The sequence below is a fragment of the Oncorhynchus gorbuscha genome, unplaced genomic scaffold, assembly GCF_021184085.1.
Source record: "Oncorhynchus gorbuscha isolate QuinsamMale2020 ecotype Even-year unplaced genomic scaffold, OgorEven_v1.0 Un_scaffold_333, whole genome shotgun sequence".
Lineage (NCBI taxonomy): Eukaryota > Metazoa > Chordata > Actinopteri > Salmoniformes > Salmonidae > Oncorhynchus > Oncorhynchus gorbuscha.
This window is the reverse complement of record NW_025745189.1, coordinates 256568-274214: the sequence shown is the minus strand read 5'-3', so window position 1 is coordinate 274214 and position 17647 is coordinate 256568. Positions and strand designations below refer to the sequence as shown.

General features: G+C 48.0%; 1 protein-coding gene across 11 annotated transcripts in view; it reads left to right on the top strand.

Moving 5' to 3' along the window:
• The window catches only part of dmxl2 (Dmx-like 2), a 115017-nt gene that overhangs the window by 26413 nt on the left and 70957 nt on the right, over positions 1-17647 (top strand). For 7 of the 11 annotated variants that reach the window (XM_046333060.1, XM_046333056.1, XM_046333052.1 and 4 more), the window contains exons 9-24: positions 830-1010; positions 3823-4041; positions 4258-4526; positions 4696-4962; positions 5202-5434; positions 5946-6148; positions 8403-8524; positions 8976-9065; positions 9570-9678; positions 9945-10064; positions 12698-12910; positions 13696-14015; positions 14364-14536; positions 14619-14838; positions 15653-16123; positions 17229-17558. In XM_046333060.1, coding sequence (XP_046189016.1) covers positions 830-1010; positions 3823-4041; positions 4258-4526; positions 4696-4962; positions 5202-5434; positions 5946-6148; positions 8403-8524; positions 8976-9065; positions 9570-9678; positions 9945-10064; positions 12698-12910; positions 13696-14015; positions 14364-14536; positions 14619-14838; positions 15653-16123; positions 17229-17558 — 3540 coding nt within the window. The remainder of the gene's footprint in view (positions 1-829; positions 1011-3822; positions 4042-4257; positions 4527-4695; positions 4963-5201; positions 5435-5945; positions 6149-8402; positions 8525-8975; positions 9066-9569; positions 9679-9944; positions 10065-12697; positions 12911-13695; positions 14016-14363; positions 14537-14618; positions 14839-15652; positions 16124-17228; positions 17559-17647) is intronic. The other 4 variants (XM_046333059.1, XM_046333061.1, XM_046333054.1 and 1 more) reach the window with 2 other exon arrangements.

Below are 17647 nucleotides of genomic sequence, written 5' to 3'. Positions count from 1 at the left end.
CTGATAAGGTAGGACAGCCGTGGAGGTGGGAGGCAAAGGGTAACAGTCTGGTTTCCGTCACTGATAAGGTAGGACAGTCGTGGAGGTGGGAGGCAAAGGGTAACAGTCTGGTTTCAGTCACTGATAAGGTAGGACAGCCGTGGAGGTGGGAGGCAAAGGGTAACAGTCTGGTTTCCGTCACTGATAAGGTAGGACAGCCGTGGAGGTGGGAGGCAAAGGGTAACAGTCTGGTTTCAGTCACTGATAAGGTAGGACAGCCGTGGAGGTGGGAGGCAGAGGGTAACAGCCTGGTTTCAGTTACTGATAAGGTAGGACAGCCGTGGAGGTGGGAGGCAAAGGGTAACAGCCTGGTTTCAGTCACTGATAAGGTAGGACAGCCGTGGAGGTGGGAGGCAAAGGGTAACTTTCTGGTTTCAGTCACTGATAAGGTAGGACAGCCGTGGAGGAGGGAGGCATTTGACCCGAGGTCAGATGAGGTGACAAGGAACAGTCCTATTACACACAATGACTACAACAATAAGAGGAACCAATTAAGTTCCTGACTAGCAACAGAGATGGATTACCTGTCTAGATGTCAAGGAGTTGACTCCTCCTAGTAGGAGGGTATAAATATATGTGCTTGGTAAACAAGTCTTTGTCCTTGCAGCTGTTTGACCCAGTGGCGGAGTAAACTTGTTTTGAGATTTTTTCCTAGTGATTCGTTTGAGTTTGTACTCTGTTTGTTTAGAACCTAACCGTATGAAGGGCATCAATAACATGATGCTTCTCTTCCTGTCCCACATCCTGCCCTGTCATTGGTCCTCCCCGTGCCTTTCCTCTCATTGTCCAGTCGATGAGCCACCTGAAGCACCTGCGTCGTGGTCGTCGGAGGTCGTCTGCTCTGGTGTCTCACACTGAGTTGCTGCCGTCTCAGATGGGGACCCACGAGACACACACACACCGCCACATCTCTCACCACGCTAACGCTCTCTGTCATTTCCACATCTCTGCCAGCATCAACCCTGCCACGGGTACGTAGCCCACACACACATCACACACACACACTGCATCAGACATACATATACACTTATACACAAGTCTGAACTTTACATTACATTACATTACATTTAAGTCATTTAGCAGACGCTCTTATCTTTACATACTCTTAGGTTGGGGTCATTAAAACTCGTTTTTCAACCACTCCACAAATTTCTTGTTAACAAACTATAGTTTTGGCAAGTCGGTTAGGATACCTACTTTGTGCATGACACAAGTCATTTTTCCAACAATTGTTCACAGACAGATTATTTCACTTATAATTCACTATCACAACTCCAGTGGGTTAGAAGTTTACATACATTAAGTCGACTGTGGCTTTAAACAGCTGATGTCATGGCTTTAGAAGCTTCTGATAGGCTAATTGACATAATTTGAGTCAATTGGAGGTGTACCTGTGGATGTATTTTAAGGTCTACCTTCAAACTCAGTGCCTCTTGGCTTGACATCATGGGAAAATCAAAAGAAATCAGCAAAGACCTCAGAAAACAAATTGTAGACATCTACAAGTCTGGTCAATCCTTGGGAGCAATTTCCAAACACCTGAATGAACCATGTTCATCTGTACAAACAATAGTACGTAAGTATAAACACCATGGGACCATGCAGCCGTCATACCGCTCAGGAAGGAGATCTCCTAGAGATGAACGTACTTTGGTGCGAACAACAGCAAAGGACCTTGTGAAGATGCTGGAGGAAACAGGTACAAAAGTATCTAAATCCACAGTAAAACGAGTCCTACAGTGGGGCAAAAAAGTATTTAGTCAGCCACCAATTGTGCAAGTTCTCCCGCTTAAAAAGATGAGAGGCCTGTAATTTTCATCATAGGTACACTTCAACTATGACAGACAAAATTAGAATTTTTTTTTCTCCAGAAAATCACATTGTAGGACTGTTAATGAATTTATTTGCAAATTATGGTGGGAAATAAGTATTTGGTCAATAAAAAAAGTTTACCTCAATACTTTGTTATATACCATTTGTTGGCAATGACAGAGGTCAAACGTTTTCTGTAAGGATTCACAAGGTTTTCACACACACTTGCTGGTATTTTGGCCCATTCCTCCATGCAGATCTCCTCTAGAGCAGTGATGTTTTGGGGCTGTTGCTGGGCAACACGGTCTTTCAACTCCCTCCAAAGATTTTCTATGGGGTTGAGATCTGGAGACTGGCTAGGCCACTCCCAAGACCTTGAAATGCTTCTTACCAAGCCACTCCGTTGCCCGGGCGATATGTTTGGAAATCATTGTCATGCTGAAAGACCCAGCCACGTTTAATCTTCAATGCCCTTGCTCATGGAAGGAGGTTTTCACTCAATCTCACGATACATGGCCCCATTCATTCTTTCCTTTACACGGATCAGTCATCCTGGTCCCTTTGCAGAAAAACAGCCCCAAAGCATGATGTTTCCACCCCCATGCTTCACAGTAGGTATAGTGTTCTTTGGATGCAACTCAGCATTCTTTGTCCTCCAAACATGACAAGTTGAGTTTTTACCAAAAAGTTCAATTTTGGTTTCATCTGACCAAATGACATTCTCCCAATCTTCTTCTGGATCATCCAAATGCTCTCTAGCAAACTTCAGACAGGCCTGGATATGTACTGGCTTAAGCAGGGGGACACATCTGGCATTGCAGGATTTGAGTCCCTGGCGGCGTAGTGTGTTACTGATGGTAGGCTTTGTTACTTTGGTCCCAGCTCTCTGCAGGTCATTCACTAGGTCCCCCTGTGTGGTTCTGGGATTTTTGCTCACCGTTCTTGTGATCATTTTGACCCCACGGGGTGAGATCTTTTGTGGAGCCCCAGATCGAGGGAGATTATCCCTCGATCTGGGATAATCTTGTATGTCTTCCATTTCCTAATAATTGCTCCTACAGTTGATTTCTTCAAACCAAGCTGCTTACCTATTGCAGATTCAGTCTTCCCAGCCTGGTGCAGGTCTACAATTTTGTTTCTGGTGTCCTTTGACAGCTCTTTGGTCTTGGCCATAGTGGAGTTTGGAGTGTGACTGTTTGATAAAAAAGCCAACTACAGTTTGCAGCTGCCCTACATGGGGTCTTTTTGGAGAAATGTCCTCTGGTCTGATGAGACAAAAATAGGACTGTTTGACCATAATGACCATCGTTACGTTTGGAGGAAAAAGAGGGAGGCTTGCAAGCCGAAAAACAACATCCCAACCGTGAAGCACGGGGGTGGCAGCATCATGTTGTGGGGGTGGCAGCATCATGTTGTGGGGGTGCTTTGTTGCAGGAGGAACTGGTGCACTTCACAAACTAGATGGCATCATGAGGCAGGACAATGATGTGGATATGTTGAAGCAACATCTCAAGATATCAGTCAGGAATTTAAAGCTTGGTCACAAATTGATCTTCCAAATGGACAATGACCCCACACACACTGCATCATACATACATATACATACTACTGCACACAAATCACACACACACACACTGCATCAGACATACATATATACACACACACACACACACACACACACACACACACACACACACACACACACACACACACACACACACACACACACACACACACACACACACACACACACACACACACACACACACACACACACACACACACACACACACACACACACACACACACAGTGCTTCAGACATACATATACATACAGCTACACACACAATCTTTCCGTCTCAGGCACACACGCACAAACTGAACTAGCAACGTCAGCCTTAGCTTGTTCCGATATTCCTCACATGCATAGTAATATCCTGTATCCGCCCCTTTCCTCTCTCTATCCCCCAGACATCCCAGCAGTGCTAGCGGAGTCTGCCGTGTTTACTCCGGAGGACGGGAGTGGAGGAGGAGGGTTTGTGGTCCACTGGCTCAACAACAAGGACCTGTCCTTCACCACCTCCATGGACCTGTTTATGCTGCAGCTCCGCAAGCTCTCAGAACAGCAGCTGGACCAAGCCACCGACGACGCCCTCGACCAGAACGGCTCCCCCATTAAGTTTGACTTTGGTATGCTCTGTTTCAGAAACCCTCAGATCTACATTCTGTTGTTGTGAGATATATATATATATATAAAACTAGTTCTGAGTAGCTGAACCAGTACAAAACCGTTGTGGAGTCATGAAATACATCTAGGTAATATCAGTCTGTTCCAAGGTATTCTATACACACTGACATATCATACTCTGTCCGTGTGTAACTCCCACCCTCCCTCTCTCTCTCCAGACCTAGATGAGATGTCAGAGAAGGGTTCATCAGAGCATGGTGAGGAGGGTGAGGGTGGTGAGGGCAGCACCAAGGCGTCGTCCCCAGGCTCCAGTAGCTCAGTGCCCCTGCCCTCCATGTTGCTGGAGAGGAAGATGGAGGCGTTAACTCTGGAGTGGAATAAGAGTCCTGACATGCTGTTTACCATCCACCCCACCGACGGGTCCTTCCTGGTCTGGCACGTCAAATACCTGGACGAGTACATCCAGGGGATCTTCAGACAGGTGCAGGTAAGAGGAGACTGCACCTGCAGCAACACGCTCACAGACATGAAGTAACACACATATTGTACATGGACACACACCTACCAGCATTATCCCCACACAAGAGGAAGCAGAATTCTGCTCCTCTCGGACTATTCTCTCTCTCCCCTCCCTCTCTCCATCCCTTTTTCTCCAGGTGTCGTTCTCGTCCCGTATCCCGGTGGCGTTCCCTACAGGCGACGCCAACTCCCTGAGTAAGAACATTCTGATGTACGCCTGCTCCTTCTCCAACGTGGATAGCTCCAACGCCGGGGGAGAGCAGGGGACGAGGGCCCGCCGTCTGCCCCGTTCTGCCTCTGCTGGGTTGGGTTCCTCAGCCCTCAGCCTCTCTCTGGGCCAAGCTCCAGGCATCGGCCCTGCTGTCATGATGGTGTCCAAACATGTGGATGGGTCTCTCAATCAGGTGAGAGGGAGAGGCAGACTGTGGCTGTGTCCCAAACCCACCTATTCCCTATGTGGTGCACTAATTTTGACCAGGGCTCATAAGAATATTAAGGTCCTTACATTTATGCTTAAAAGACAAACTACAACCATATAAAGTACAAAACCAAAAATCTCTCTAATAATGTCATACTGTATGATAAATAATGTATAGACATTTTGTGACTCAAAGTTTTCCTTTCAATCCGTTTCCCTCTCTAGTGGGCGGTGACGTTCGCTGAGCGCTCGGCGTTCTCCAACGTTCTAACGGTGTCTCATACGTTCCGTTACTGCGGTCACCGGTTCCACCTCAACGACCAGGCGTGTCACACCGTCCTCCCCCTACTGCTGACCTCCTCCCACCACAACGCTCTCCTCACCCCCCCCTCCGCCCCCAGCAGCATCGACCTCGACCAGCCACCCACACACACACCTCCCCCCAGAGGACGGCGCAGGTAGGGAGGGAGGAAGGGAGCGTGTGTGTGTGTGTGTCATAGGAGGAAGCAACGAGGACCCTCTAGGACCTCAATGTCTAGAAAGTGTGTGTGTGTTTACAAAATGTTAATGTGAGTGTGTATCAGAAATACGTGTGTGTACATGCCTGCAAGCGTGTGTGTGTAATATAATCTCTGTCTTTGACAATTTGTTGTGTGTGTGTGTGTGTGTGTGTGTGTGTGTGTGTGTGTGTGTGTGTGTGTGTGTGTGTGTGTGTGTGTGTGTGTGTGTGTGTGTGTGTGTGTGTGTGTGTGTGTGTGTGTGTGTGTGTGTGTGTGTGTGTGTGTGTGTGTGTGTGTGTGTGTGTGTGACAAACTCATTATCCAGAGAGACTTATAGTACTGAATGCATACTTTTTCGTACTGGTCGCCCATAGGAATTGAACCCACAACCCTGGTGTTGTAAGCGCCATGCTCTTGCCAACTGAGCCACACACTTTGACAAACTCAAACTATGTGTGTGATCCCCCAGGAAGCAGCTGCGTAACGCGGCCACCAGGACGTTCCATGACCCGAACGCCATCTACAGTGAGCTGATTCTGTGGAGGGTGGACCACATAGGACCCCTGTCCTGCACTGGAGGAGTGTCAGAGCTGGCCCGAATCAACTCCCTGCACACATCAGCCTTCTCCAATGTAGCATGGCTGCCTACCCTTGTACCCAGCTCTGTGCTAGGTTAGCACACACACACACACACACACACTGCTGGAGGATGTACAGTGGGGAGACCCAGTATTTGATACACTGCCGATTTTGCAGGTTTTCCTACTTACAAAGCATGTAGAGGTCTGTAATATTTATCATAGGTACACTTCAACTGTGAGAGACGGAATCTAAAACAAATATTAAGAAAATCACATTGTATGATTTTTAAGTAATTCATTTGCATGTTATTGCATGACATAAGTATTTGATACATCGGAAAAGCATAACTTAATATTTGGTACAGAAACCTTTGTTAGTCATTTCAGAGATCATACGTTTCCTGTAGTTCTTGACCAGGTTTGCACACACTGCAGCAGGGATTTTGGCCCACTCCTCCATACAGACCTTCTCCAGATCCTTCAGGTTTCAGGGCTGTCGCTGGGCAATACGGACTTTCAGCTCCCTCCAAAGATGTTCTATTGGGTTCAGGTCTGGAGACTGGCTAGGCCACTCCAGGACCTTGAGATGCTTCTTACGGAGCCACTCCTTAGTTGCCCTGGCTGTGTGTTTTGGGTTGTTGTCATGCTGGAAGACCCAGCCACGACCCATCTTCAATGCTCTTACTGAGGGAAGGAGGTGGTTGGCCAAGATCTCGCGATACATGACCTCATCCATCCTCCCCTCAATACGGTGCAGTCAGTTTGAGCAGGGGGATCTTGCGTGCTCTGCAGGATTTTAATCCACGATGGCGTAGTGTGTTACTATGGTTTTCTTTGAGACTGTGGTCCCAGCTCTCTTCAGGTCATTGACCAGGTCCTGCCGTGTAGTTCTGGACTGATCCCTCACCTTCCTCATGATCATTGATGCCCCACGAGGTGAGATCTTGCATGGAGCCCCAGACCGAGGGTGATTGACCTTGATCTGCCATTTTCTAATAATTGCGCCAACAGTTGTTGCCTTCTCACCAAGCTGCTTACCTATTGTCCTATAGCCCATCCCAGCCTTGTGCAGGTCTACAATTTGAACCCTGATCTCCTAACACAGCTCTCTGGTCTTGGCCATTGTGGAGAGGTTGGAGTCTGTTTGATTGATTGTGTGGACAGGTGTCTTTTATACAGGTAAGAGTGTACCTATGACAAAAATTACAGACCTCTACATGCTTTGTAAGTAGGAAACACTGCCGATTTTGCAGGTTATCAAAAACCTGTTCTCCCACTGTATATAATGTATAACTGTTGTTCATGTGTGTATCACATGGTCAGACAAGGTACAGGTGAAGTACTCAATGATTGTCAAGGGGTGGTTTGGAGACACCTGTAGGGCTTCAAGATGAAGTTGCAATTTTATTGGGCTTTTCTACTAACTACATGCAGAACCTTACTCAGAGTGCTCACATTTAAACAGCATCTCTCTCCCCTCTATCTCCAGGTACATACTGTGACAAAACAGCATCTCTCTCCCCTCTATCTCCAGGTACATACTGTAACAAAACAGCATCTCTCTCCCCTCTATCTCCAGGTACATACTGTAACAAAACAGCATCTCTCTCCCCTCTATCTCCAGGTACATACTGTGACAAAACAGCATCTCTCTCCCCTTTATCTCCAGGTACATACTGTAACAAAACAGCATCTCTCTCCCCTCTATCTCCAGGTACATACTGTAACAAAACAGCATCTCTCTATCCCCCAATCTCCAGGTACATACTGTAACAAAACAGCATCTCTCTCCCCTCTATCTCCAGGTACATACTGTAACAAAACAGCATCTCTCTCCCCTCTATCTCCAGGTACATACTGTAACAAAACAGCATCTCTCTCCCCTCTATCTCCAGGTACATACTGTAACAAAACAGCATCTCTCTCCCCTCTATCTCCAGGTACATACTGTAACAAAACAGCATCTCTCTCCCCTCTATCTCCAGGTACATACTGTAACAAAACAGCATCTCTCTCCCCTCTATCTCCAGGTACATACTGTAACAAAACAGCATCTCTCTCCCCTCTATCTCCAGGTACATACTGTAACAAAACAGCATCTCTCTCCCCTCTATCTCCAGGTACATACTGTAACAAAACAGCATCTGTCTCCCCTTTATCTCCAGGTACATACTGTAACAAAACAGCATCTCTCTCCCCTCTATCTCCAGGTACATACTGTCACAAAACAGCATCTCTCTCCCCTCTATCTCCAGGTACATACTGTCACAAAACAGCATCTCTCTCCCCTCTATCTCCAGGTACATACTGTCACAAAACAGCATCTCTCTCCCCTCTATCTCCAGGTACATACTGTAACAGTTCCAGTGCGTGCTTCGTAGCATCAGATGGTAAGAACTTGCGTCTCTACCAGGCTGTGGTGGACGCCAGGAAACTACTGGATGAACTGTCAGACCCTGAGACCTCAGTAAGTAAACACAGACACACACACACACAGACACGTACAGATGTCCTCAGTCAGATTAACAGTGAAATCCTGAGACCTCAGTAAGTAAACACAGAAAAAGACACACACAGACACGTACAGATGTCCTCAGTCAGATTAACAGTGAAATCCTGAGACTGAAGGGGACTGGAACTCTAAAGCTTCAAGATAGCTGGTTAAAGACTCTTTCCCTCCCTCCCTCCCTCCCTCCCTCCCTCCCTCCCTCCCTCCCTCCCTCCCTCCCTCCCTCCCTCCCCTCCCTCCCTCCCTCCCTCCCTCCCTCCCTCCCTCCCTCCCTCCCTCCCCCCTCTCCCTCCCCCTTCCTTCCCCCTCTCCCTCCCTCCACTCCTCCTCCCCCATCATCTCTCCCTCCCTCCCTCCTCTCCCCCATCTCTCCCTCCCTCCTCTCCCCCCTCTCTGTCTCTCTCCATAGAAACTAGTAGGAGAGGTATTTAACATAGTGAGCCAGCAGTCGACAGCCAGACCCGGCTGCATCATAGAACTAGATGTCATCACTAACCAGGTAAGAAATACCTATCTGACTGTCTCGTTATCTAAGCAGTAAGTCAAATCAAATGTTATTTGTCACATGTGCCGGATACAACAGGTGTAGACCATACCGTGAAACGCTTACTTACAGGCCCTTAACCACACCTGTCTCTTTATCTAAGCAGTAAGTCAAGAGATCATGCTATATCATTAATCTAGTCACAGGTAAATGGTTGTGCACAGCGGAAGTATTTTACCTAACATATATATGGTAGCTTATCAAAATGTGATTTGTTTTTCAATTGTTTGTGTGTCTTTGTAATCTGAGGGAAATATGTCCATCTCTCTCCTTCTCCCCCCTCTGACCCTCTATCTCTCTCAGTTAAATTCAAATCAAATGGTTTTATTGGCATGGGAAACACATGTTAATATTGAAAAAGCAAGTGAAGTAGATAATATACAAAAGTGAAATAAACAATAAAAATGAACAGTAAACATTACACTCACAGAAGTTCCCTCTCCCTCTCTCTCTCTATAGTGTGGATCTACCACCCAGCTCCTTCATGTTTTCCAGGAGGACTTTATTTTGGGGTATACACCTCAGGAGGACCCAGAGCTCTACACTACATCCTACCCTTCTCTCGAGGGTACGGGATTTTGAAGAGAGAGAGGGAGAGAGAGGGAGGGAGGGAGGGAGGGAGAATTGAGGGTGTGAAAGGATGGACAGAAGAATGGATGGATTTATGAATTGGTTAATGTATGAATGACATGATTAGCCTCAGGAGAACCCAGAGCTCTACACACTGACCTTCCTTCAACTCAGGATGGGATGGATGGATGAGTGGATGGATGGATGAATGAGTGGATGACTGAACTGAAGAACGTGTAAAAGCCTTGTGTTTCTCCTCTCCAGAGTACCACCCTACTCCGTTCTCTGAGAAGTTCTTCCTGGTTGTCATAGAGAAGGACCTGAACATGAACTCTGTGCTGCAGATGTGGCACCTGCACCTCCAGTCCGTACAGGCCTGTGTGGGTGAGTACCTAACCACAACCTAACCTAACCACAACCTAACCTAGGCCTGTGTGGGTGAGTACCTAACCACAACCTAACCTAACCACAACCTAGCCTAACCACAACCTAACCTAGGCCTGTGTGGGTGAGTACCTAACCACAACCTAACCTAACCACAACCTAGCCTAACCACAACCTAACCTAGGCCTGTGTGGGTGAGTACCTAACCACAACCTAACCTAACCACAACCTAGCCTAACCACAACCTAACCTAGGCCTGTGTGGGTGAGTACCTAACCACAACCTAACCTAACCACAACCTAGCCTAACCACAACCTAACCTAGGCCTGTGTGGGTGAGTACCTAACCACAACCTAACCTAACCACAACCTAGCCTAACCACAACCTAACCTAGGCCTGTGTGGGTGAGTACCTAACCACCACCTAACCTAACCACCACCTAACCTAACCACAACCTAACCACAACCTAACCTAACCACAACCTAACCTAACCACAACCTAGCCTAACCACCACCTAGTCTAACCACCACCTAGTCTAACCACCACCTAGTCTAACCACAACCTAACCTAACCACAACCTAGCCTACCCACAACCTAGCCTAACCACAACCTAACCTAACACAACCTAGCCTAACCACAACCTAACCTAACCACAACCTAACCTAACCACAACCTAACCTAACCACAACCTAGTCTAACCACAACCTAACCTAACCACAACCTAGCCTAACCACAACCTAACCACAACCTAACCTAACCACAACCTAACCTAACCACAACCTAACCTAACCACAACCGAACCTAGGCCTATGTGGGTGAGTACCTAACCACAACCTAGCCTAACCACAACCTAGCCTAACCACAACCTAGCCTAACCACAACCGAACCTAGGCCTATGTGGGTGAGTACCTAACCACAACCTAGCCTAACCACAACCGAACCTAGGCCTATGTGGGTGAGTACCTAACCACAACCTAGCCTAACCACAACCGAACCTAGGCCTATGTGGGTGAGTACCTAACCACAACCTAGCCTAACCACAACCTAACCTAACCACAACCTAGCCTAACCACAACCTAGTCTAACCACAACCTAGCCTAACCACAACCTAGCCTAACCACAACCGAACCTAGGCCTGTGTGGGTGAGTACCTAACCACAACCTAGCCTAACCACAACCGAACCTAGGCCTATGTGGGTGAGTACCTAACCACAACCTAGCCTAACCACAACCGAACCTAGGCCTATGTGGGTGAGTACCTAACCACAACCTAGCCTAACCACAACCGAACCTAGGCCTATGTGGGTGAGTACCTAACCACAACCTAGCCTAACCACAACCGAACCTAGGCCTGTGTGGGTGAGTACCTAACCACAACCTAGCCTAACCACAACCGAACCTAGGCCTATGTGGGTGAGTACCTAACCACAACCTAGCCTAACCACAACCGAACCTAGGCCTATGTGGGTGAGTACCTAACCACAACCTAGCCTAACCACAACCGAACCTAGGCCTATGTGGGTGAGTACCTAACCACAACCTAGCCTAACCACAACCGAACCTAGGCCTATGTGGGTGAGTACCTAACCACAACCTAGCCTAACCACAACCGAACCTAGGCCTATGTGGGTGAGTACCTAACCACAACCTAGCCTAACCACAACCGAACCTAGGCCTATGTGGGTGAGTACCAAACCACAACCTAGCCTAACCACAACCGAACCTAGGCCTATGTGGGTGAGTACCTAACCACAACCTAGCCTAACCACAACCGAACCTAGGCCTGTGTGGGTGAGTACCTAACCACAACCTAGCCTAACCACAACCGAACCTAGGCCTGTGTGGGTGAGTACCTAACCACAACCTAGCCTAACCACAACCGAACCTAGGCCTATGTGGGTGAGTACCTAACCACAATCTAGCCTAACCACAACCGAACCTAGGCCTATGTGGGTGAGTACCTAACCACAACCTAGCCTAACCACAACCGAACCTAGGCCTATGTGGGTGAGTACCTAACCACAACCTAGCCTAACCACAACCGAACCTAGGCCTATGTGGGTGAGTACCTAACCACAACCCAACCTAACCTAGGCCTGTGTGGGTGATATAGTACAGTACAGTACAGTATAATAAAGTATAATAGAGTACAGTAGACCCCGGTATAATAGAGTACGGTAGACCCCGGTATAATAGAGTACGGTAGACCCCGGTATAATAGAGTACGGTAGACCCCGGTATAATAGAGTACGGTAGACCCCGGTATAATAGAGTACGGTAGACCCCGGTATAATAGAGTACGGCAGACCCCGGTGTAATAGAGTGCGGCGGGCCCCGGTGTAATAGAGTGCGGCGGGCCCCGGTGTAATAGAGTGCGGCGGGCCCCGGTGTAATAGAGTGCGGGCCCCGGTATAACGGCGTAGTGCGGCGGGCCCCGGTATAACGGAGTAGTACAGCGCATTAGTATGCACATTGAGTCCTGTCTAGTTTGTATATTGATTGTGTTATAGATAACGTTTTTTCTCGGTTTGTTTAGATAATATTGTGAACAATAAAGTTTTTCCTCTGTTGTTCAGATGACTATATGAACAATAAAGTTTTCTCTCTCTCTCTTTCTCTCTCTGTGTGTTCAGATGATCCGGTCCCAGAGCGGTCTTACCAGTCTCAGCTGACGATCCCGTTCCAACAGAGTACAGCTGACACGTCCCCCTCCCCTCTCCCTCGCTCAGCCTCCACAGCCAACCTGCAGTCAGCCAGCAAACTGATCCTCAGCTCCAAGCTGGTCTGTAGCCACCGCCTGGACCTGCCTGTTGGGGTGGAGGTGACCAGAGCTACGCCCTCCGCAGGTACGGGTGGATATACACACACACACACATATATATACATACATATACCCTCCGCAGATACAGGTGGATATACACACACCACACACACACACATTTATATACATACATATACCCTCCGCAGGTACGGGTGGATATACACACACACACACACGTGTATATATACATACATATACCCTCCGCAGATACAGGTGGATACACACACACACATATATATATATATATACATACATATACCCTCCACGGGTACGGGTGGATATATACACACACACACACATATATATACATACATATACTCTCCACAGGTACGGGTGGATATACACACACACACATATATGTACATACATATACTCTCCACAGGTACGGGTGGATATACACACACACACACACACACATATATATATATATATATATATATATATATATATATATATATATATATATATATATATATATATATATATATATATATATATATACATACATACATATACCCTCCGCAGGTACGGGTAGATACACGCACACATATATATATATACATACATATACCCTCCACAGGTAGACTAATAACTTTACTTTTACATATTTGTAAAAACAGTCCAAATGTAATATATTCCAAAGTAAAAGTTGTAAAACCAACAGCACATCATAGAAAATTGAAACATCTCACAAGCCAAGGACTGGATCCTAACTATTTATTATGCCATTTTCCTCCATGTCTCTGTCTTCAAGTCATCTGAGTTAGTCTGATTCTTTTGTAACAGTTATTCTATACTGTCTCTCTCCAGGTCACCTGAGTTCGTCATCCATCTACCCTGTGTGTCTGGCCCCCTACCTGATCGTCACCACCTGCTCTGACTCCCGCGTCCGTTTCTGGCGCTGCTCTGTGGTGGGGGGAGAGACAGCCCTGGGGTGTGAGGAGGGGGAGAACAGGATCTATCACTGGGAGCCTTGGGCTCTACTCAACGAGGAGGAGGATAACAACAGTGCTGTGTGTGTCCCGGGACGTCCTGTAGCCGTGTCCTGTTCCTACACTGGACGACTGGCTGTCTCCTTCAAACAGCCCCGGCCTGGACACATCCCGGGACAGGTAGGACAGGTAGGACAGGTAGGACAGGACTTTTACTGTACTCTCCACTCAAGTTAATGGCTCATTGGATTAGAGCATATTCTGTTTACGTACAGTGTCGTTCACCTGTCCGAATTCAAGCACATTGCTTTTCATTTCTGGCCCTGAGGAATGTAAAACAGACAGTATCTTTATCAGTCATTTTGTAGAAGGTTTTACCTGAAGTGGTTGTGCTTCTGTCTCTAGATATGGTTTTGGATGAGACCATCCGATGACTAAAATGTACAATACTTCATTGTTCATTTTCCCTCAGACATTTAGTGTTTTTGCTTTTAACCTGCCAGTTTAATGAAGTGTGGACCTTCCTCCTTCCCTCCCTCTCTCCAGGGCCATGGTCCAGCAGGGGACTTCTCCATGCACGTGTCCATCTTTGAGTGTGAGTCTACGGGGGGGTCTGAGTGGGTGTTGGAGCAGACTCTCCATCTGGATGACTTCACTAGGCCCTCCACTACCCTGGACCCCAGAGTCAGTGTAGACTCCAACCTCTTTGTGTACAGCAGGTACTGGTGGGGTGTGTGTCAGTGTGTGTATGTAAGTGTGTGCATGTCTCTAAAATGACTAACCCCCTCTCTCTCTCTGTAGGTCTGACCTGTACATGAGTCGAGACCACCACTCTCCCAACATCAAACACTATGTCCACCTGGACTGGCTGTCCAAAGAGGATGGGTCTCATATCCTCACGGTGGGGGTGGGATCCAATATCCTCATGTACGGTCGCATCTCGGGCGTGGTCAACGAACAGACCTCAAGCAAGGATGGGGTGGCGATCATCACCCTACCTCTAGGGGGCAGCATCAAACAGGTACACACACACACACACACACACACACACACACACACACACACACACACACACACACACACACACACACACACACACACACACACACACACACACACACACACACACACACACACACACACACACACACACACACACACACACACACACACACACACACACACTCCAAAGTCAGGATCAAACTGGTACTTAAGTAACCTACACTACCTTGTATTCTTCACACATTTATTCTACTGTGTATTGCTGGTACATCTGCTGTTTGTTAGCATGTGATTCTGTCTGTATGTGTTGTGTATGCTGCTAAATGACTTGCCTCTTTGAGTACAATCAACTTTTCAAGCCTGCGTCCCAAATGGTTTCCTGGCTAGTCAGACTCCTTGCTTCAGGCCAAACGCCACGCCCACCTACGCCAGTTTCTTCTCCACAATGAGTCTGGATCTGAGTCCCTCCCTGACCCTTCACCGAATGGGGCAGGGATTGGTCCAGAAACCCATTGGTATTCCGCCAGTGTGTAAAGCAGTGGTTTGAAAATGTGTCATTGGCTTTGATACTCTGATTGGTTAGCCCCTCGTGCCCATCCTCACAACAAACAACTTCAATGTTGTCAGTCTGACTAAAGTACTGCATGTAGTGAACAAGAATTTAAGGTGAGACTACTCTCTGACTACCCAAATGGCACCCTATTCCCTAATTGGTGCACTACTTTTGACCAGAGCCTAATGACTACACTATAAAGCTTCTGGATAATAAACATTATTATTATAATAATAATGATTATTATTACCCCCTGCATCCCTAATCTAATGTGAAACAGGGTATCCGTTCACGCTGGATCCTGCTGCGCACTGTGGACCTGCTCTCCTCTGTAGACGGCACCCCCTCCCTGCCCGTGTCCCTGTCCTGGGTGAGGGACGGCATCCTGGTGGTGGGTATGGACTGTGAGATGCACGTGTATGCCCAGTGGCGCCAGGACCGCAAGCCCGGCGAGGCCGAGGGGGACAGCCTCTTCTCTGAAGATAACGTCGCCGGGGGGGTTGGAGGGGGCGGAGGGCAGACGGCCACCAATGTAACCACGGGGGGATCCTCGTTGGCGTTCAAGGGGCGCCCCCGGTCCAAGAGTGTGTTTGAGGGCAACGTGGCAATCGACGAGGCTCTCCAGGCGCCGGCAGGGCTGCAGGAGGGGGGTCTGTTCGAGGCAGCCCACTCCCTGTCCCCCACCCTGCCTCAGTACCATCCAACACAGCTGCTGGAGCTCATGGACCTGGGGAAGGTCCGCCGCGCCAAGGTGGGTCTGACTGACTGGTCTGGGTTGATGGGTGTCTGTCTGGGTGGATGGGTATCTGTCTGGGTGATTGGGTGTCTGTCTGGGTGGATGGGTGTCTGTCTGGGTGGATGGGTATCTGTCTGGGTGGATGGGTGTCTGTCTGGGTGGATGGGTGTCTGTCTGGGTGGATGGGTGTCTGTCTGGGTGGATGGGTGTCTGTCTGGGTGGATGGGTGTCTGTCTGGGTGGATGGGTGTCTGTCTGGGTGGATGGGTGTCTGTCTGGGTGGATGGGTATCTGTCTGGGTGGATGGGTGTCTGTCTGGGTGTGTTGGGTGTCTGTCTGGGTGTGTTGGGTGTCTGGCTGGGTGGATGGGTGTCTGGCTGGGTGTGTTGGTGGATGGATGAATAGATGGCTGTCTGTCTGGATGGATGGATGTCTGGCTGGGTGTGTTGGTGGATGGATGAATAGATAGCTGGTTGGCTGTCTGTCTGGGTGGATGGGTGGAGTGGATGAATGTCTGGTTGGCTGTTTGTCTGATTGGTTGGTGGGCTGGCTGGTTGGCTGCTTGCATGGCTGGCTGGCTGTTTGTCCATCTGCCTGTCCACTTTATAAATGTTTGCAACCAAGATACATTTATTTAAGTGACCAGACAACTTCTTGAGTCGTCATAGAATGTCATGATGATGATGACAACACCATGGCAACTGTAATTATGATGACAACACCATGGCTACTGTAATTATGATGACAACACCATGGCTACTGTAATTATGATGACAACACCATGGCTACTGTAATTATGATGACAACACCATGGCTACTGTAATTATGATGACAACACCATGGCTACTGTAATTATGATGACAACACCATGGCTACTGTAATTATGATGACAACACCATGGCTACTGTAATTATGATGACAACACCATGGCTACTGTAATTATGATGACAACACCATGGCTACTGTAATTATGATGACAACACCATGGCTACTGTAATTATGATGACAACACCATGGCTACTGTAATTATGATGACAATGATGATGGCGATGATGAGATCGTCAATGACTATATTAATGTCTCTGCCACGGATGAGGAAGATGGTTATTCTTCTTCTTCAGGCCATCCTGTCCCACCTGGTGAAATGTATCGCTGGGGAGGTTGCTGTGGTGAGGGACGTGGAGGCAGGTGAGGGTGGAACCAGACGCCACCTGTCCCGGACAATCAGTGTGAGCGGCAGTACGGCTAAAGACACCATCGTTGCCGGCCGCGACGGGGGACGAGATTACACAGAAATCAACTCCATTCCCCCTCTACCCCTCTACGCTCTTCTCTCTGCTGACCTGGACACCTCCTATAAGGGAGGAGAGGAGGGGGCGAAGGGAGGCAAGGTGTCCGAGGTAGAGGGGGCGAGGAAGACAGGAGGAGATCAGTACACAGACCTGTTCCAGGTAAGAGGGTTCAGGTTTTAGCTGGATGTTTCATTGACACATACAGATGTTTCATTTTCCATAGAATCATACTTCCTAAGTGTGTAGAT